We start from the raw sequence: 20,661 nt of genomic DNA on the forward strand, positions 1-20,661 counted from the left end.
TGCTCCCTTCTGTGTGTAAAGAAATGTGTGGAATTGGTGGAAGAGTATTGGAAATAGAAGAATAAGATATAAAGTCAAGACTCAGATCCATGAATTTACTAGATGTATGATCTTGCCAAAGTCATTTAACCCTTGTGAATCCATTTTATTGCTGATAACTGCTGTCCTTCATGGTGTCAGTATGGCTAATGTTTGGGATGTCATTTATATAAAACTATTCAGTGCTATGTGAATGAATACTCTTACTAATGAAAACAAGCCCCGAACATATCTTACTGATTATGGGTCTTATTGTTCACCATATTTTAAAGCCATGTTCTCATGTTTTTTTTGAGAAGTGAAGGTATGAGACACAGGATTATGAGCATTTATCACAAATGCCTTAGTAGTTCTCCTTGTAGGCATCAACAGGTTGCTAAGTTCGTGAGAAAGACTGGGATTTGTATTTATTACTGTACTGTACTGTATATATCTATACTGTGGAGTTAGACTTCAGGTACTGCTAACATGTAACATGTATAAAGTGTGGTTTCACATGGTTTCAGTGGAGAATAATTGACTTTTTTTAAATGTAGGATCTATTTGGAAAGTCAGATCCATACCTGGAATTCCACAAGCAGACATCTGATGGAAACTGGCTCATGGTTCATCGAACAGAGGTGAATATCTGAATTTGAAAAAGTAGAGTTGAGGTTTCTATTGGAATTGTAGTAATCTAAATTTTTAAAAATTATGTATTTTAAAAATATCAATCTGAGTTCAGACATCTAGACAGGGATACAAGATCAACATACTCATTTCTTTTCTTTTTCTTTCTTTTTTTTTTTCATGTGGAGGTACTACTATGCTGAACTGTCAGTAAAATTTTTATCTTAAAAAATTTAAGACCCTGTAAAAAGCACTAAAATGTATACCTGTGTATCCTTCACTTTGATTTGCCACCTGGTCATATCTGCATGTGTGTTCTTTCTCATTCACTCACTTACTTTCACACACAGACACACATATACATATACACAGACATGCACACATATAATTCCCATTCACAGAACCATTTTAATGCAGGCTACAGACATCACCTTATTACCACAGCAGGCTTTTATTGAGAAGAAGGGCATTCTCCTATACAATCACACCTGGAAGTTTAGGACTCAAAATTTAAAATTTATAACATCAGCGTATCATATAACTTTGAGTTTCTGCAGTTGATTAATACACACACACACACACACACACACACACGCACGGAGGTATATATATATATCTACATATATACCTCCACATATTTTTGTCTAGGGTTGATTAAAGGTTCACATTTTGCATTTCACACTTTGCATTTGGTTCTTATGTTCCCAGTATATAAGATTCTTCTCCATCTCTGTCTTAGGTCTTAATGCCTTTGAATCTCCTGAATAATCAAGACCAGTGTGTCCAACATTCCAAGTCTTCTGTTTCCTTACAGTTATATCCAAATCAAACAAATCGATCCGGAACATTATTTATGTATACCTTGCTCTGTATCATCAGAGGACTCATGGTCTCAAGCTGTCCAGTATTATGTTGCCAACCTTGTCTACTTGATTAAGCTAGTGACCACCAGATCTTGCCATGATAAAGTCCCATTTTTTCCCTTTTGTAATTAATAAGTGATCTGTGGTGTGACACTTTGAGAATGCATGATTAAACTGTTCTTTTGCATATCATCCATCTACTGATGATCCATACCTAAGGATGGGTTATATTAGGGGTTATAAAATAGTGATTTTTTTCTAAAATTTTCATCCCTTTACATATACTAGCAGATACACCTCTTTCATCTCTCCTCTCTCTTCCTTTTTTATTTTTGGTATCATTGTAGACTCATGACTGTTATAACGCGGTATATTCATTATATTATAATTCATTACTGTCATTTTAGCTGTTCCAATTAATCCAGATTTGACCAGGGAGAGTGATGTTGAAAGGCGTTTGGGTTCCTTTAATATAACCCCATTAGTCTTTAAGCATTCTTTTATTTATTTGTTTATTTATTTATTTAATTATTTGTTTTTTAAAGTAATCTCTACACCAAATCTGGGGCTCGAATTCACCACCCCGAGATCAAGAGTCTTATGTTCCTCTGACTGAGCCAGCCAGGTGCCCTGCATTCTCTTACTTTGCATTAAACTATTTTCTCAGGTCACATTATGCTCACTCTCTCCCAGGTCTGGAATGAGCCCTTTCTCTTGGAACCCTATTCCTTTAATGAGAGTAGTCTTAGATGTACTCATTGCTACTGAGATGTCATTTCACTTATGCCTTTTCAAAGGACATAGCTGGGAAACATGTGTATTTGTATATATGTTTATTATGTGTATGTATATTTACAAAACATTTTTTTTAAAAGATTTTATTTATTTATCAGAGAGAGAGAGGGGGAGAGAGTGAGCACAGGCAGACAGAATGGCAGGCAGAAGCAGAGGGAGAAGCAGGCTTCCTGCTGAGCAAGGAGCCCGATGTGGGACTCGATCTCTGGACGCTGGGATCATGACCTGAGCCGAAGGCAGCTGCTCAACCAACTGAGCCACCCAGGCGTCCTTATTTACAAAAATTTTAAATCATGAATTTAGACTATTTCTTCAATTCAAGCCCAACACAGCATGGTTCTTTCTCATCCTTGCTTATTCCAAATTTGAATCTTTTGTGTCCTGCAATGAAAACCCTGGTTTCCCACAAAATCAATAATCTTTCTAAGCATACATCGTGATGGGTGAAATATATTTTTTAAGTAGTTTCTCTTCTTTTCTCAGAATGTATCTATCATGTTTTTCTTCTAACACTTGTATAATATTGTCCTAGATAGTTTTTCATTGAAAAAATTGCCTGGGTGAAAAGATGGAGAATGATTAGTGAGAGTGTAGCAAGAACTGAATGTTTTTCTAACTAGTCTTTGTATCTTCATTTTATAGGTTATTAAAAATAACTTGAATCCTGTTTGGAGGCCTTTTAAAATCTCTCTTAACTCCCTGTGCTATGGAGATATGGACAAAACGATCAAGGTAATTTAAAGTTATATGTATATATATAACTTTATATTATATATATTTTTATATTATATTATATTATATTTATATTATATATTATATACAATTTTTATTTTAAATATATAATTTTAATTATATAATTTATATTATATATATATTATATATATATATATATGTTATGTATACACACACAGTAGTTGATTAGATAGTATTTAATAGAAGTAAGTGATCTAATAGATACCTGTAAGGATTCTATTTTATTTGTATTTAGGAATAATAAACTAGAAATGTCTCTGATAAGTAAATTGGAAGGATAGATACGTTTGACTGATCTGTTGGCCTAAGGCTTAATCAAAAATTGTGATTTTCATTTTACTCTTCATTTAAAAAAAATAAAATGTCCAATTTAAATTTAAATCTTTCCTCCTTTTAATAAGATTCCTTTTTTCTGCAAATAGGAAACTTTAACTGCCTTCTTTGCCTTTGGCATGTCCCTTTCAAATAGAAGCAGATGTTACTTTGACTAAAAACCCAGAGCTTCCCTTCTGCCATTAGCAGCAGAGGAGAATAGTGGTGGCATTTTCCATTGCTCATTTTCAGAGCAAGATATTCATTGAAAACTTCTAGATGGCTTTACTATAAAGTACTAGAAAAGCAGAGTGGGACCAGGAAGTATCAGGCATCTAAGAATTTTTTTAATGTTTTAATTTATAGCCATTTATTAGAAAATATTTATTATTTTTAAGACACATAATAAAAATATTTATTATTTTTAAGACACATTTAAGACACATTATCCTGGAGTCTCATAAGAGTCCAGATAGAAGCCTCTTCTTGTGTTTAGTTGTCAGCAAACCAAAGTGGAGTTTGTTGTTTTTGTTTTAGTTTTTTTTCCTTTGGTAATAAATATGGTAAAAACAGGAAAAGTGATGACACGGAGCATAAGATTTCGTCTCAGGCTATAGTCCAAGTCTTGACTTAGGCCTTCAACCAGATAAGGGATCTTGGGCAGGTCATCTAACTTCTTCACTTACCCAATAGAGAAAATAATGTCTATATTACAAAAAAGGGAAGGATTAAATTAATGAAAATGTAAGTTTTCTAAACCATTATATAAAGCACAGATGCTGTTACATTAAAATGACTTAATTCCTTAGATCCAAAAAAATTTGTCCTCAGAGAACTTGGCAGAGAACTTTAAAAATCAATATAAGTAGAATTTATTTGTTATTTCAAATAGCAGTGAAAATTAAGTAAAAAATAAATAGTAGAACAGTAGTTTTAAAAATTACTTTCTATAATTATACTACCTCTCTAACTTTTGCTTTCACATTAAAAATAATAAGCTAAAACTTTATTAGACCTGAGAAACAGGGAAAGGCTGGGGAAAAGAAATGCCTAAACCATAACTGATTGCTTGCAATAATATGTTATCAATGAAACAATGTTTTTTAAACTTTTTTTTCACACAGTGGCATGCTTACAGGGCTATTTTATTATAGTAAGTAAACTGATTTTCTGAGTTTTCTCTGATGAATGTCTTCTGTTCTTAAAACTTCCTCAGTTTGTGTTAACTTTACACAATTTGGTTTCCCATATCATGACTGTCTTTACATTCTTTAGTGCTGTATTTCTTTGCAATATTATGAAATCATTCATCTGTGAGTCTCTTGGTGTTTGGAAATCGTTTAGAGGTGTGGTAAAGGGTTTTAGAGCAGAGGATGGAGTCAGAATCATCCATAGTTTCTTTGCTGCTGTGTGAATGTGCCAGTGTTCACTCCAGCATGTATTATTATTCTCATGAGATCAAGTGAATAAAAGAAATAATCCTGCATGCTGCCCTCCTGCCTAAAATGGGAATGCCTTAGTGAATGTAGTATTTTGTGGTGCGTGCATTCTCTTACATATATACATAGGTGCATATGTATATATGCATGTATTTCAATGTCACAAGCACTGCTAATACTGTATCAGTATTTGAAACAGCCAGTAGTACTCATTTTTGAATTTTTGAGAAGAGAAATTAAAAGATACAAATCATTACATCATTTATCTGAAATTATATCTGAACATAGGCCTGCATTATAAATGTCACATCTTTCTTTAGCACCAAATATTTGCCTTCAATGGGGAAACAGTGAATTTTTCCTGTATCGTTTTCCTATGTAGGTATTATAGTGAGCTCTCAGAAATTCCAGCTTACAAATCTTTTTACATTCCCTGAAGTCTCAGGCTTATGAAGAGTTTTAGGTGTTCTTTCTTTAAAAATAAAATTGAAAAAAAAAAAAAAATTGGCCTTATCAAGGCTTGATCTTAACATAGATAGAAGTTGGAGTTTCCTGAATGCAAATCTAAAATGCAAAGTTCTGGGGCACCTGGCTGGCTCAGTCAGTAGAGCATGCTACTCTTGATCCCAGAGTGGTGAGTTCAAGCCCCACATGGGGTATAGAGCTTACTTAGGAAAAAAAAAAAATCAAGTTCTACTTTCCATATATAAAAAAAAAATCTATTACAAAGTAAAATCGTGGTAATACTAAGATTGCTTTTGTCCTTATCTTAATTTTACTTTCTCTGGAAAAAAATTAGTAAGACCATTCATTTTCTTTTCCCCTCACAGTTTAAATAAAGAGTCAGATAAAGGGACTTCAGTTTAAAAATTACATATCTGATATTTGTAAGGCAAGAATCAAACTCTCATAATTGGTAAGAGACCAAACTGTTTACAACAAATAAAAATCCTTTACAGTTAATCAAAATTGCAATTCTATTTTTTTTAAGAGTTTATTTATTTATTTGTCAGAGAGAGAGATGAGCGAGAGCAAGCACAGGCAGACAGAATGGCAGGCTGAGGCAGAGGGAGAATCAGGCTCCCTGCTGAGCAAGGAGCCAGATGTGGGACTTGATCCCAGAACGCTGGGATCATGACCTGAGCTGAAAGCAGCCGCTTAACCAACTGAGCCACCCAGGCGTCCCAAGAATTGCAATTCTAGACCTTGTCTTTATTGATTGATTTATAGTCTCCCTGGAATAATAATCAAAATATTAGTAAGGAAGGAAACACTTCCTGTTATAATAGGCAGACAGTTCACTTTTCATAGAACTGAGAAGAAAATAATTCACTTTTCTGGGTAAACACATAAATCCTAAGCATTTTAACTTGGTAATTAATAAAACTTTGTAAAGGATACTCTCTTGGCAAGTACTCTCAGTTACAGGCTTTTATTTTAAATCTCTAGAAAAATTCAGAAGTGTCCTTAGCACAGCTTCATATTACCTATGTCGGTTACCAAATAAAACATATCATCTTCTAACACTATTTAATTCCTCTGCCTACTTCACAAGCCTGTGTAGATAATGTGTGCAGTGCACATAATAAATGCAGAAATGAGATAATCTGTTCTGAAATTACAAAGCACTATAGAAAATCGGTTATTCCATGATCACAATGAACACCTCTGTTTGCTAGCAGTTCACACCTTCTTAATATTCTCATTGCAATGAGTAATCAGGTATTCTTGTGAATATTTACCCTCTGGTTATGCTGTCAGCTTGGCACAAAGCTGCATGCACATCAGGTACTCTGAGTTCTCTTCCGTCTGCTTTAAGAAAGAACATGCATTTGGTGAGAGCCGTAGAATTCACCCTGTTTTACATGGAAGTAAGAGTTAACATGACCCAGTCTAGATACTTCCTCAGTGGTTAACGTACTCTTTTCCTTGAATTCTCTTTTTCATTCTAAGAATTGTGATTTTCAAAAGGATGCAAATCTGACTTCATCATGTCTAACTCTGAATACAACCCTAGCCTTTACCAGATTGCAGCTAATGAAATATATTTGCCATATTTCTAAATCACCTAGGATTTAATTATACAAGTTTTAGTTGTCTAGGATACTGACTTCCTTTCCTCCTGCAGTTGATGGCTTTAGTCACTGTGTAGTGATAACTAAGTGAAGAAGTGGATGTGAAAGAGGGTGTAATTCCATTTTGATTTTATCAGCTCTTATAAAGGGCATGGTAGGTGAACTGGAAACTGTTTAATGTGGAATTTAGACAGTATCTGTATTTTTCATCTGCCTATGATCTTTCCTAGATCCCCATTGCAAGAATAGCTGGGGTTTGAAAGTGGTTCACTAACTTCCTCCAGGAAGTTAGTTCCTATTTCTCCTATTAAACATTTTCACTTTTTTACATCAATAGGACACTTCTTGGTAAGTCCCGTTTATTGCAGGCAATCCTTTTAAACAAAATGAGGTTGATTTTTATTCATGTTTGTTATACTTAATTCTAGGTAGAGTGTTATGATTATGATAATGATGGGTCACATGATCTCATTGGAACATTTCATACCACCATGACAAAACTGAAAGAAGCCTCCAGAAATTCACCTGTAAGTTGCATCTTTGTTACTTGAATGTACTTTACTGTTTGACCATGTATTTATTATTTCATTTTTTTCCTTGGTATGGCAAACTGTTTGCCATGTTTTTGCTGTGTTCTAAAATGTTCTGAAATCTGTGGATTTTATTTGTGTAGTAATTGGATGATCCAAGATCCATACTTGGGAGTATAAGTTTATATTTATAGTTAGAGGTTTGGTTTCCTTTAGCTTCAGACAATATATTTGGTTTGATTGAAAATCCCTAGTTTTATTTATTTATTTTTAAAGATTTTATTTATTTGACAGAGGTCAGAAGTAGGCAAAGAGGCAGGCAGACAGAGAGGGGAAACAGGCTCTCTGCTGAGCAGAGAGCCTGATGCAGGGCTCGGTCCCAGGACCCTGAGATCATGACCTGAGCCAAAGGCAAAGGCTTAACCCACTGAGCCACCCAGGTGCCCCTGTAAATACCTATTCAAATAATCTTTTTTTAAAAGCAGAACTAATGGAAAATGCTAAAAGTCTGAACAGTTCAAATAAAACAAGCTACCTAAAAGAACTAAAGAGGAGTGGTCTGGATTGTTGTTTTAGTAATTTCACTTTGTCTCTATCTTGCAGAATCAGTAAATGACCTAATTTTAGAAGATAATGAACAACTAACTCTATAATACTTTATGGGTCATGTAAAGTTTTTCTAAATCTAGCTATCTTGATCCTTCCCTTCTCCACGACAGAATGAAGCTTTTAATATTGCTGCAATGACAACGTCTACCGCTCTTGTTTTTCAAAGGCAGAGCCATATCTTATCATCTGTGTTTTCAGTGCCTAGAATAGTACCTGCCACTTGGTAGACATTCTGTCAAAGTGGGAATAAATGAAATGAAGTAACACAGTTTTTAACCAATGAAAATTCTCTTTAGGGCTTTCCCACATCTCAAATATTCAACAGTTAATAATCATGATGACTGAGAAGTCTGGCAGGATCCTGAACTGTGAAAGAATTTATTTAACATAATTTTGTTTTTTATTGTTGTATCTACTGTACCTTTTAATATTTGATTCCTAGAAAATTAGCAATGACTCTGTCTAAAGTATATAAGTTACTTTCTATTCATCAGAAAAGGTGACTCATCAAGTGTTCATTGAGTTGATCAAGATAGAGAAAATTTGAAGGTATAATTTGGAGGTGATTATACCCTGGATATGAAACAAAATTAATGAAAATTAATTGAAATGAAAAATTAATGAAATGAAACAATTAAGAATAACACAAAGTATGTAGCTAAATTTTATAGGGTTGTAGAAGTTTATAGAGATGCTTACAGAGATGAATGGAGATGGAAAACTGGAATAGGAGTTGATGTTATAGAGGAGGGCAGCTTGAGCCAAGCCTTATGGATGGATAGGTAGCTAGAAGGTGGAAAAGAAGATCCTTCTGTTTGGGGAAAGGAGCTACACCGGAAAGAAGATGTAAGATATTAGTTCTATCCCTAAAAGTATCCCCAGGGGAAAAAGATGATCTTTGCATATTTTACCATACAGTTAGGCTCCATATATTTCTGTTTTCTGATGGTAGGTTTTTTCCCTTCTTTTTCTAAGCAGTATATTTTTCTTCTTTCTGAAAATAATGGGTCAAAGTAATAGTTTATTTCCCTTATTTTAAAAAATAAAGAATGTTAATTGAAGCATGTGCAAGGAAATCATCTATAGAGGCAAAATTTATACTAAGGAACCATTTTATATTTATTTATTTTTTCCCTTAGGAACCATTTTAAAAGGTATACAATCTTGGGAATGCCTTTTACAAATTTCAGTTAAAAATATTTCACATATTTTATTATGTAATTATTTCAAAATTGTATTTTGCAGCAGACCTATATCAGCAGATGGTTCAATTCCAAGCGAAAAAAAGCCATTCATTTAAATTCACATTGGCATTTTAAAAAACATTTTATTTATTTATTTCAGAGAGACAGAGAGTGCACGGTGGGGGCACACACATGCAAGAATGAACAGGGGGAGGGCCAGAGGGAGAAGCAGGCTCCATCTCAGAACCCTGCGATCATAACCTGAGCGGAAGGCAGACCCTTAACTGACTGAGCCACGCAGGCGCCCCAACTTTGGCATTTTTTTTTAAAGATTTTATTTATTTATTTGTTAGAGAGAGAGAGCGAGTGAGCACAGGCAGACAGAGTGGGAGGCAGAGGCAGAGGGAGAAGCAGGCTCCCCGCCAAGCAAGGAGCCCGATGTGGGACTTGATCCCAGGACGCTGGGATCACGACCTGAGCCGAAGGCAGCCGCTTAACCAACTGAGCCACCCAGGCGTCCCAACATTAGCATTTTTTATATCACTAGTAAGAACTACTAATATTTTGTCTTTTCTTCCTACAGGTGGAATTTGAATGCATAAATGAAAAAAAGAGGCAAAAGAAGAAAAGCTACAAGAATTCAGGTGTTATCAGTGTGAAACAGTGTGAGGTTAGTTGATGTTTACCATTTATAGTATAATGAGATCACATTTCAAGTTCTTTTTTCAATATGGTGTATATTAAACCAGACAAAGAGTATTAAAATTTTTCTTTATCTTAGGAAATATGAATTGAATTTTGGGCAATTGAAAATCATATGATCATCTGGACACCCTTAGGGAAAAGAAGAGAGTAGGAAATAATATAGAAATCTTTCAAATAATTTTGTTTCTAAGGTTTGATAACTTTTTGGCAAAAGGCAAAGAATATTGAAAGTTTTCTTTTCCTTATTTAATTTTTTTTTTAAAGATTTTATTTATTTGACAGAGATCACAAACAGGCAGAGAGAGAGAGCAGGAAGCAGGCTCCCTGCTGAGCAGAGAGCCCGATGTGGGGCTCGATCCCAGGACCCTGAGATCATGACCTGAGCCGAAGGCAGAGGCTTTAACCCGCTGAGCCACCCAGGCACCCCTTTTTTCCTTATTATTAGGAAATGTGAAACATCACGGTATTTTTCCAGGGTATTAGTAGAAATGATCTAACCCAGTGCATCTATCCTGGTCATAATTTCAAGTTGAGATATTATAAATAGAGTGAAAAATTCACGAGATTTCTTACAATAAACAAATGGTTTTTTTGTTTTTTTTTTTAAGTCTTGATTATTATCAAGCTCTCAACATATTAGACTCATTACTAGTTTCTTAAAACTTGAAGTGAGTGTATTTCATCTTTGGCCATTAATATTCTAATCTTAGATGCATCTGGGTGGTTCATTTGGTTCAGTGTTGGACTCTTGATTTTAGCTCAGGTCATGATATCAGGGTCGTGAGATTGAGCCCCAATTTGGGTTCCCGTTTCAGCAGGGAGTCTGCTTCTCTCTGTCTGTCCCTAATACCCCCAACACCCCCTCCCGCTCATGCTCTCTATCTCTTTCTCTAAAATAAATAAATCTTAAAAAAAAAATCTAATCTTAACATTGCCTTAATTATCTCAAAGTAAGATCTTACAGATTTATGACAAGCAGGGACAGGGATACTTAAACTCAAATACCAGTGTGGATTCCATCTGCTCATATCATGGTTCTGTTCAGTTTCTAAACTGTTAAAAATATATGCCAGAGAGCTCTTTGTATCTCTTATATAGTAAGAGATTTTTAAAATTAAAGATATATTTATTTATTTTTATGGGGGGTGGTGGGACAGAAGGAAAGGAAAAGAGAATCCCAAGCAGACGCTTTGCTGAGTGCAGAGCCTGTTGTGGAGCTAGATCCCATGACCCAGATATCATGACCTGAGCCAAAACCAAGCATTGGATGCTCGATTAATTCAGCCCCCCAGGAACTCCAGTAAGAGATTTTTGATTTTGAGAGTTTGCTCTTTGTTTTTAGATGACAGTGGAGTGCACATTCCTTGACTATATCATGGGAGGATGTCAGCTGAATTTTACTGTAAGTAACACTGACTTGCTCAAAGTAGGCTGAAACATGTTACTTCTTCCTACAGTTTTGCACTGTTCTTTTATTTTCTTGTAAAACCGACTTTGGAATTTACCCAAGCCTTTTAGTATGGTCTCCTCAGACAGGTTGTCTAAGTTCATCAGGAAGCCTTCAACGTTGTTGATAAGATCTGTTCCTTCTGATGTAATTTAAATTACAGAAAGCGTTAGTGAAACAACCTACAAAATAAGCCCTATGTCTAAACTCCTGGGTATAACAATTCATGGATTTGAGTTATCTGGAAAAAATATGAATAGCAGGTTGTTTCAGGCTGAAGCTTTAATTGTTTAATTGTCTGTGGAAATACTGGTAGGCCCAGGCATTTGTTAGGAGATGGCAGTAGCAGGCTCTGGGACGAATGTCTGTCTGTCTCCTGGACATTGAACATACGGCTTCTCCTTAGTAAGGGCTGTGATTGTTATTTGGCAGGTGGGAGTGGACTTCACTGGCTCTAATGGTGACCCAAGGTCTCCTGACTCCCTTCATTACATTAGCCCCAATGGTGTTAATGAGTATTTGACTGCTATCTGGTCTGTGGGACTGGTCATTCAAGATTATGATACGTGAGTATGACTAAAATACTTGTTTTCATAGCTCTCCAGAAAGGGCAGTTTCTTTTTCATCTGCTAGTACTTTGATATAATTGGTGGCGATAGGGCTGCTGGCGTTGACTGGGGGTAGGAAAGGGGGTGTGGTGGGAATAACTTTCTCCCTAAAATCTTTTGTGTTCTCTTTTCTAGTTTTCTCTTTGTGACAGTCTTAGGGTTTACTTTTGACCTCTTCTCTCTAGCTGTGATCAGTTATAATGTACTATATATAGCTTATTTATTTAACAGCTGACTAGAGTCAACTGTTTCCTTGGGGTTTATTTATTAAGGATAAGTTATCTGTGTAATTGAAGTCCAGATGACATATTTTGTAAACATTTATAGACACTGTTTATTAACATGTCTATTTTTTGGCAGTCACTGTCAAATTATTTTCCTTTTTCTTTTTTTTAGTTTTATTTATCTGAGAGAGAGACAGCATGCAAGTGGGGGAAAGGGGCAGAAGGAGAGGGAGAGAATCCTAAGCAGACGCCCTGCTGAGTGCAGAGCACCACTTGGGACTGGATCTCATGACCCTGAGATCATGACCTGAACCAAAACCAAGAGTCGGATGCTTAACTAACTAAGCCACCCAGGAGCCCCTCAAATTATTTTCTTAATGGCAACTTTGAACAAGTGCCAAAAGAAAACTTGACCTGATTGCTCTAAAAATTTGAATAGATTCTCAATGTATAGATTTTTGAATAGATTGAATAGGCCCTCTGGAAGGTTTACCAAACAATAGAAAAGAAAGTCCCCCTTAATAGTTTTTTGTTCTGGATCTCTTAGGGCACTGTATAAATTTTCACTTACCTTCGCCTATTATTTTATGATTAAAGCCCTTACATATATTGATGGAGCTTTTCATTAATCTGCTATGATATTTAAAGAAGTAAATTTTCAGGCAAATGCAAACAAATCTAAAGCAAAAGTGACAATTCTGATATCAGCCTAGTAGAATTTAAGACAAAAGTCATTAAATATAATAAAAAACTATTTTATAGAAAACTTCATTACATAATCCAAAATAAAAATATAACCATGGACATGTTTGTTAAGAGTATCAAAGTATTTCAACTGAAAGTAGTTAGAAGTACAATAAAAATTTTAAGGTAACATAATTCTAGTGGTGGTTATATAAAAAATAAAAAGTTTACGGAGTTCCTTTATCAGACTGCCACCTAGAAGTTAATAACAAAAGGATAACTAAAATAAAATTTACCATATGGAAATAAAAAAAATCTTAACAAGTTCTTAGATCAAAGAGGAAACTGAGGGCACCTGGGTCGTTCAGTTGGTTGAGCGACTGCCTTCCTGTCAGGTCATGATCCTGGAGTCCGGGGCTCGAGTCCTAAGGGCTCCCTGCTCAGCAGCGGCTCTGCTTCTCCCTCTGACTTTACCCCTCTCATGCACACTCTCTCTCATTTTCTCTCTCTCAAATAAATAAAATCTTTAAAAACAAAAACAAAGAGGAAACTGAAGTATAAAAACAGACTATCCTAGAAATAGGGGCACCAAGAAGACTATACATAGTCCTATCTTTTTTTTTAATATTTTTTCCAAAGACTTTATTTATTTACTTGACAGAGAGAAGCAGCCAGAGAGGGAACACAAGCAGGGGGAATGGGAGAGAGAGAAAAAGGCTTCCCACTGAGCAGGGAGCCCGATGTGGGGCTTGATCCCAGGAACCTGGGATCACGACCTGAGCTGAAGGCAGACGCTTAATGACTGAGCCACCCAGGAGCACCCCCCGCTTTTTTTTTTAATTTAAGTTTTAGGTAGTTAACATACAGTGTGGTCCTGTCTTTACAGAGGAAAATTTCTGGCTTTACATGATTTTATTTTTAAACAAGAAAAATTGAATATAAATGAACTAGGTTTTCAATGAAATAAAATTAAAGAATAGGAGAAAAAATAAAGATATAACAATAGCAGATTCTCTCTATAAATTAGCTATGACGTGTCAAGCACAATTTAATATTGTTTCTACATGATACTCACCTAATCCTCATACTTTGCTGTGACATAGGTACTATTATCATCCATTATCATCTACAGTGTACAGAGGAGAAAACTGAGGCATAAGAGGTTAACTTGTCCAAAGTCACTCAACGGTAACTGGCAGAGATAGAATTGAGCCTGGGCTGTCTGCTCCAGAGACATGCTTTCCAAACTGTATATTATGTACTGTGATGTATTTCTTCTAAGCACTGAAAGTAAAGACTTGGAAAGTTAAAAACAAAACAAAACAAAACAAAAACCCTCACTAAATGAATAAATTAAATGAAGAGATGATTCTTTGCAAGTTCAACAAAACTAAGGCAAATCTGCCTACGCTGACCCCCAAGAAAGAGAAAACGTGCATAGAATATTAATGAGACAGAGAGTATAAGCATAAATTCAAGAAAAAAACATTAAAAATTAGAAGTTAATACTATATAAAACTTTGTTATTACATTGGAAAATCTGGATTAAAGGATTTTACGGGGATGGGGGAGGGGGAGAAAAGCTTTAAATTACCAAAGTTGATTTAAAGGGCCTGAGTAGACCTGGAATCATGGAAGGAATGGGATAGTTGGTCACAGAGCCACTCCTCACATGGGCACAAGGCCAAGACAATTTCATACATAAATTCTAGCAAACCTGTAAGGAATGAATTTAAACCTAAAATAATCAAGTAAAAAAAATATTAGAAAGTAGAGAGAGTTCAGAAAGGTAGTCAGATATAACGTAAAATTTAAAAACCAGCAATTTCTCACTAGCCAACTCAAGAGATTATAGCAGATACAAGATCACAATTCATAATGCAATAAAAAATAAGAATGAATTCAGTACGAGGTCTAGGATCTTTAGTGAGGGAAAACTACAAAGTTGTACTAAAGGACAAAGAAGTAAACTTGTTTAAATGGAGAGATACACTGTGATTCTAGATAGCAGACGTCATAATGATGTAAGAGATAAAATTTCTCCCAGAATTAATCAGTTCTAATCAAAATTGCAGTCGAACCATGCTAAAATGATTTTTAAAACTTTCTGGAGGGAAAAATGATTCACAATAGCCAAGAAATATTTTAGGGAAAAAAAAATGAGGGGAGTTTGTTTTAGCAGATATTTAAACTCATTTTAGGGGGCACCTGGGTGGTTTAGTCGGTTAAGCGCCTGTCTTCGGCTCAGGTCATGATCCCAGGGTCCTGGGATTGTATCCCGAATTGGGCTCCTTGCTCAGAGGGGAGCCTGCTTCTCCCTCTGCCTACTCTTCTCCCTGCTTGTGCTCTCTCTCTCTCAGTCTGACAAATAAATAAGATCTTTAAAGAAACCCTCATGTTAAAGCTATATTATTAATATTACAGAACTAGTACATGACCAGTGGAACAAAGGTAGAAGTCTTGAAATAGATCCTAGTGTGTATGTGAACTTAGTATGTGACAGAGATGATGTTTTAGGGGAAAGGAGTTGTCACAGCTGCTAAACTAGACAAGAATGAATTTAGATTCCTAACTCATACTGGTATATGTTAAGGTACCTTTTTTTCTTTTAAAAGATTTTATGTTTAACTAATCTCTACACCCAACATGCGGTTCCAGCTCACAACTCGGAGATCAAGAGTCACATGTTCTACCAACTGAGCTAGCCAGGTGCCCCTGTTAGGACACTATTTGGTATAGACAAACTGCTAGAGTGGACACCCCCAAAACAAAGTGCATTCACCCAAACAGAAGTTTATTTCCCTTTCATGTTGCGAGTCTAGCGATAGTATAGGATCGATAGGGCAGTTCTACCATTGTTAAGTCCTAGATTCTACCCCTGGGTCCAAGGCAGCTGCTGCGCTTCTAATCTTGTCTAGTCAGTGGGAGGAGGAGATGGGCAACTGGGAGTGAGTACAGGTGACTTCCCTCCTGGGGCATCCTGATTCAGAAGTAGCTGATGACCACTTCTACTCATATTTTCTTTTCTTTTCTTTTTTTTAAAAGATTTTATTTATTTATTTGACAGAGAGATCACAAGTAGGCAGAGAGGCAGGCAGAGAGAGAGGAAGGGAAGCAGGACCCTGCTGAGCAGAGAGCCCCAGGCGGGACTCGATCCCAGGACCCTGAGATCATGACCTGAGCCGAAGGCAGCGGCTTAACTCACTGAGCCACCCAGCTGCCCCTACTCATATTTTCTTAACTAGAATCTATCCACCACCTGGCCACATGCAGCCCAGAGAAGCTGCAGAAGAGCTAGTGTAGTCTCTAGCACAGGTGTTCCATTATTAAGAAGGGAGAGAATGGATACAGATAGAGAGTGGCAGTTTCTGTTTCATATCCTACCCCATAAGACTTTCTGGGTGAATTAGAAGTTTAATATCAAAATCAAACCTTGGACATTCTAGGAATAAATATGTGTGAATTGTTTATAATTTTGCAGTGAGGAAGGCTAAGCAAGACAGCAGAGGCAGAAATCATGAATGAAATTTTATTTGTTCACATTAATATTGAAAACTATAAAAGGAAGTATATTTTAAACAAAGTTAAAGGCAGACTACAAACTGGGAAAAATACTCCTGATGTGTCTGACTCAGGTTCTGTCCTCAACACAAAAAGAACCATTCATTAAAAACTAATTTAAAAGGAGTATCCTAGCTGGGACGCCTGGGTGGCTCAGTCGGTGAAGTGCCTGCCTTCGGCACGGGTCATGATCCCAGAATCCTGGGAGCATGTCACATCAGGATCCTTGCTCAGCAGGGATCCTGCTTCTCCCTCTGCCTGCTACTCCCCCTGCTTGTGTTTTCTCTCTGTGACACATAAATAAATAAAATCTTAAAAAAATATATCCTTTTGGGATGCCTGGTTGGTTCAGTCAGTCAGGCATCTGCCTTTGGCTCAGGTCATGATCCTAGGGTCCTGGGATTCAGTCCCACATTGGGATCCTTGCTCAGCAGGGAGGCTGCTTCTCCCTCAGCTTGCTTGTCCTCCTGCTTGTGTGCTTTCTCTCTCTCCGATGAGTAAATTAAAATATATATTCATATGTATTTTACTGAGTGAATATACCATAATGAACATAATGAGCATACTAATTTTTCTGCTAGGAGATATAAATATATATATATATATAAATATATATATATATATGCCACCCCTCAGTGGCAGGTAAGAGGAAATCTTATTTTAAGTATTTGCCTCCCACAAAAGCATATATATATATATATATATATATATATATATATATATATATGAGATAATATACATTTATATCCTAGCAGAAAGATTAGTGTGTTCATTACAGTGTTTTGTGATAGCAAAACATTGGATCTTTATTAGTTGGAGGAGAATATCCATAAAGTGGTGGAATACATGGCAGCCATTCACATGATGTTATATATTCAGGTGCATAATCCCTTATCCCTAAACAATTGGGACCAAATATTCATACATTTTGCTACAAAAAATGTGAGAATTTTATATGTGGCATTTGCACCATGTTTCTGTGGCCAAATGTATGAATATTCATAATCAGTGGCATGAATAAAAGCTATAAATAACCTCGTGTCAGTTGATGTCAGGTTTTGCTGCCAAATGCATTTGCTATAAGTCAATGAACTTGTGGTTTTCAGAGCTTTATGGATTTATCTACATATTTATTCAGCAAAATGATATATAGTATTTAAGTAGAAAATAGCATGTTATAAAATGAATACAAACTCCATTTTTATAAATATATAGAGAGAAACATTTTTCTCCTTCAGTGCACAGAAAAATACTTAGAATGATTGTTGCCAGATGTTAACATTGGTTCTTTCTGGTGGTTACTATGGGTTTAATCTTTATATTTTCCTAAGATTTTGAATTAAAAAAATAAAAAACTATTGGTTTTATTAAGAGTAAAGATAAAATTTTCTATTTTGAAAAAAATGATCTTTTAGTTTTTTACGAATTTTCTTTTTAGTGATAAAATGTTTCCAGCTTTTGGTTTTGGAGCTCAGATACCTCCTCAGTGGCAGGTAAGAGGAAATCTTATTTTAAGTATTTGCCTCCCACAAAAGCAAAACAGGTTTTATCAATCCTTTCCTCTTTTGGCAGGTTTCACATGAATTTCCAATGAACTTTAATCCATCCAATCCTTATTGCAACGGTAAGCTAAAAAACAGGAAGATTTTATACTGAATACCTTAATAGTTTGTTACTTGTTTTTTTCTTACTTGTCTTTTTGTTACTTGTCTTGTTCCTTGTCTTTTTTCTTCAAACTTGTTACTAGTTTGTTACTTGTGATTTACTTAAATTCCCTACCTAGTTTTCTTTTTGTGACTCTTTCTTTCTCTCCCTGACCAATAAATAAAATCTTAAAAAAAAACCAAACAAACCCTAATACAAATTATTCCAACAAAATGTTCCTTTAATTGCAAGGAAGGATTTTGGCATAACTTAATTTTAGTGGAGGAACTGAGGCAATTGATATTTGTAAAGAAATTTAATTAATAGTTTATGTATCTTCAGATTGAAAAGCAAGCTGAGATGATAAAAATGAAAGAGTATTATTGCTCTGGGTACCCAAATTTTCTGCAGTACATATCATTGTGGTAAGATCCTACTGCTGGCCTATGTTAATACTATTTTTGTTAGTACTGGACTGACTTCTTCCTAAGTTCAAAGTGACTTAGAGGAGTGAATTAGAACTCTTAAATGTTAAGAGAGTTGGTCTTGTGAAAGTTTTAAGTCAAGTATCTACTTCTTTGCCTTCTTGATCTCTGCTCTGTTGGGTATCTTTTAAGCAACAGACCTGTTTTGGTTTGCATTAAAAATCTTTTTTTTTTTTCTGTAATGTTTATTTTTTATTTTTTAAAAGATTTTATTTATTTGACAGACAGAGATCACAAGCAGGCAGAGCAGCAGGCAGAGAGAGAGGGGAAGCAGGCTCCCTGCTGAGCAGAGAGCCCGATGTGGGGCTCTATCCCAGGACCCTGGGATCATGATCCGAGCCGAAGGCAGAGGCTTAACCAACTGAGCCACCCAGGTGCCCCTACATTAAAAATCTTTTTAGGCAGATTTCCTTGATGATCTCAACAAGTATGGGGGAAGTTCTTGAGGATTTCTAGTATCTTACCTGCATCCTGGACACTCTGACATAAGGGCTGGATTCCACAGGCATGTATGTTGCATTTAAGCTTCACTATCAGTGCTTTTACCAGGTATGCCACTTAGCTTCCACTAAGTTGTGCTGTTGTAATAAACAATCTAACCCTCAGTGATTTATAATAGCAATGGTTTCTATTTCTATTTCTGTTTATAATAGCAATAGTTTATTTTATAAAGCATGTGTTAGCTTTATTATAAAACTTATTTTCATTCTAGATTTAAATGACCCAAAAGATAGTTACAATTTTATGTATGTAATATTTTACCAACCTCTAAAAATGTTTATCCGAAATGAGAGAATTGAGAGAAAGAGTCTGCCCCCAAATAGTTTATTTATATATCTCTTTGCATGTAGCTAGTCTGCTCTATGTTTCTTCTTACTCTGGGACTCAGGACTGTATCTGGGATGTGTTACTCCCTTTGCGGAGGGAAAGAGCCAGATCGCTGGTGAAAACAGGCAGTGGCTCTTAAAATGTCTACTTAGACATGAATGGCATGTCCATTTACATGCTTGGTTAAAGCTAGTTAAATGGCCCTGCCCAATCTTCACGATACAGCATCCCAGCAGGCCCAGGAAGTACAGCATAAACAAACACATTGGTATTTCTGCAGCAAAATGTAATACATAACCTCGAAATGAATTTTTATGACTATACAATTTCCCATATCATGCTTAACATTTAAGTTATTGACTACTAACTCTTTTTTTTTTTTAAAGATTTATCAATTTATTTGACAGAGATCACAAGCAGGCAGAGAGAGAAGGGAAGCAGGCTCCCCGCTAAGCAGAGAGCCCCATGTGGGGCTCGATCCCACGACCTGGGATCATGACCTGAGCCAAAGGCAGAGGCTTTAACCCACTGAGCCACCCAGGCGCCCCGACTACTAACTCTTGACTACAATTAGCAGTTAGGTTTATAACCATCCAACTTTGCAGAATCTTTGGCCTCATGTGCAAAAGTTTTTCCATTTATTCAATACGTTTTTCTTACCTCTTGTTGTCAGTTGTGAGATGCAGCAACTTTTTCATGATTCTTTTCCCATTAAAGTCTTATTCCTAAAATACAAAAATTATGCAATATAACAATCCCACTGTAGATTAATGAATAATTTGGCTGAGATGAAAATAAATCTCTTTTATTGGAGGACGGTAATGTTTATAGGTTTTTGCAATGGAGCATAGCTATGAAGTTTTATAATACATGGTTTAAGAGGAACTTTTGAATATAGTTTTTAACTAAAGCAATAGATATTTACACACACACACACACACACACACACTCACACATATAAAATTAAATTAGCCAGTATGGTAAACAATGAACAATTAAATTGTGTTTGAGAATTTTTAATTCTGCTTTTTTTTTGCTTAGGAATCCAAGGCATTGTAGAGGCATATCGGGCCTGCCTTCCTCAGATAAAACTCTATGGACCAACTAATTTTTCTCCAATCATAAACCATGTGGCTAGGTTTGCTGCTGCAGCCACCCAACAACAGACAGCTTCTGTAAGTGCTATAGTACCAGGGGACAAGGAGAATTTGGATTGGTAGTCGCTTCTGATGCCTTTTTTCCATTTATTTGGCCCATTGATATACAA

General features: G+C 35.7%; 1 protein-coding gene across 1 annotated transcript in view; it reads left to right on the top strand.

The window, feature by feature from the left end:
* Nucleotides 1-20,661, top strand: part of CPNE3 (copine 3) — a 50,227-nt gene that overhangs the window by 23,575 nt on the left and 5,991 nt on the right. The window contains exons 6-14 of the mRNA XM_059394822.1: nt 576-659; nt 2,949-3,038; nt 7,314-7,412; nt 9,792-9,878; nt 11,256-11,315; nt 11,793-11,926; nt 17,876-17,930; nt 18,010-18,061; nt 20,436-20,569. Coding sequence (XP_059250805.1) covers nt 576-659; nt 2,949-3,038; nt 7,314-7,412; nt 9,792-9,878; nt 11,256-11,315; nt 11,793-11,926; nt 17,876-17,930; nt 18,010-18,061; nt 20,436-20,569 — 795 coding nt within the window. The remainder of the gene's footprint in view (nt 1-575; nt 660-2,948; nt 3,039-7,313; nt 7,413-9,791; nt 9,879-11,255; nt 11,316-11,792; nt 11,927-17,875; nt 17,931-18,009; nt 18,062-20,435; nt 20,570-20,661) is intronic.

This window comes from Mustela nigripes, chromosome 3, assembly GCF_022355385.1.
Source record: "Mustela nigripes isolate SB6536 chromosome 3, MUSNIG.SB6536, whole genome shotgun sequence".
Lineage (NCBI taxonomy): Eukaryota > Metazoa > Chordata > Mammalia > Carnivora > Mustelidae > Mustela > Mustela nigripes.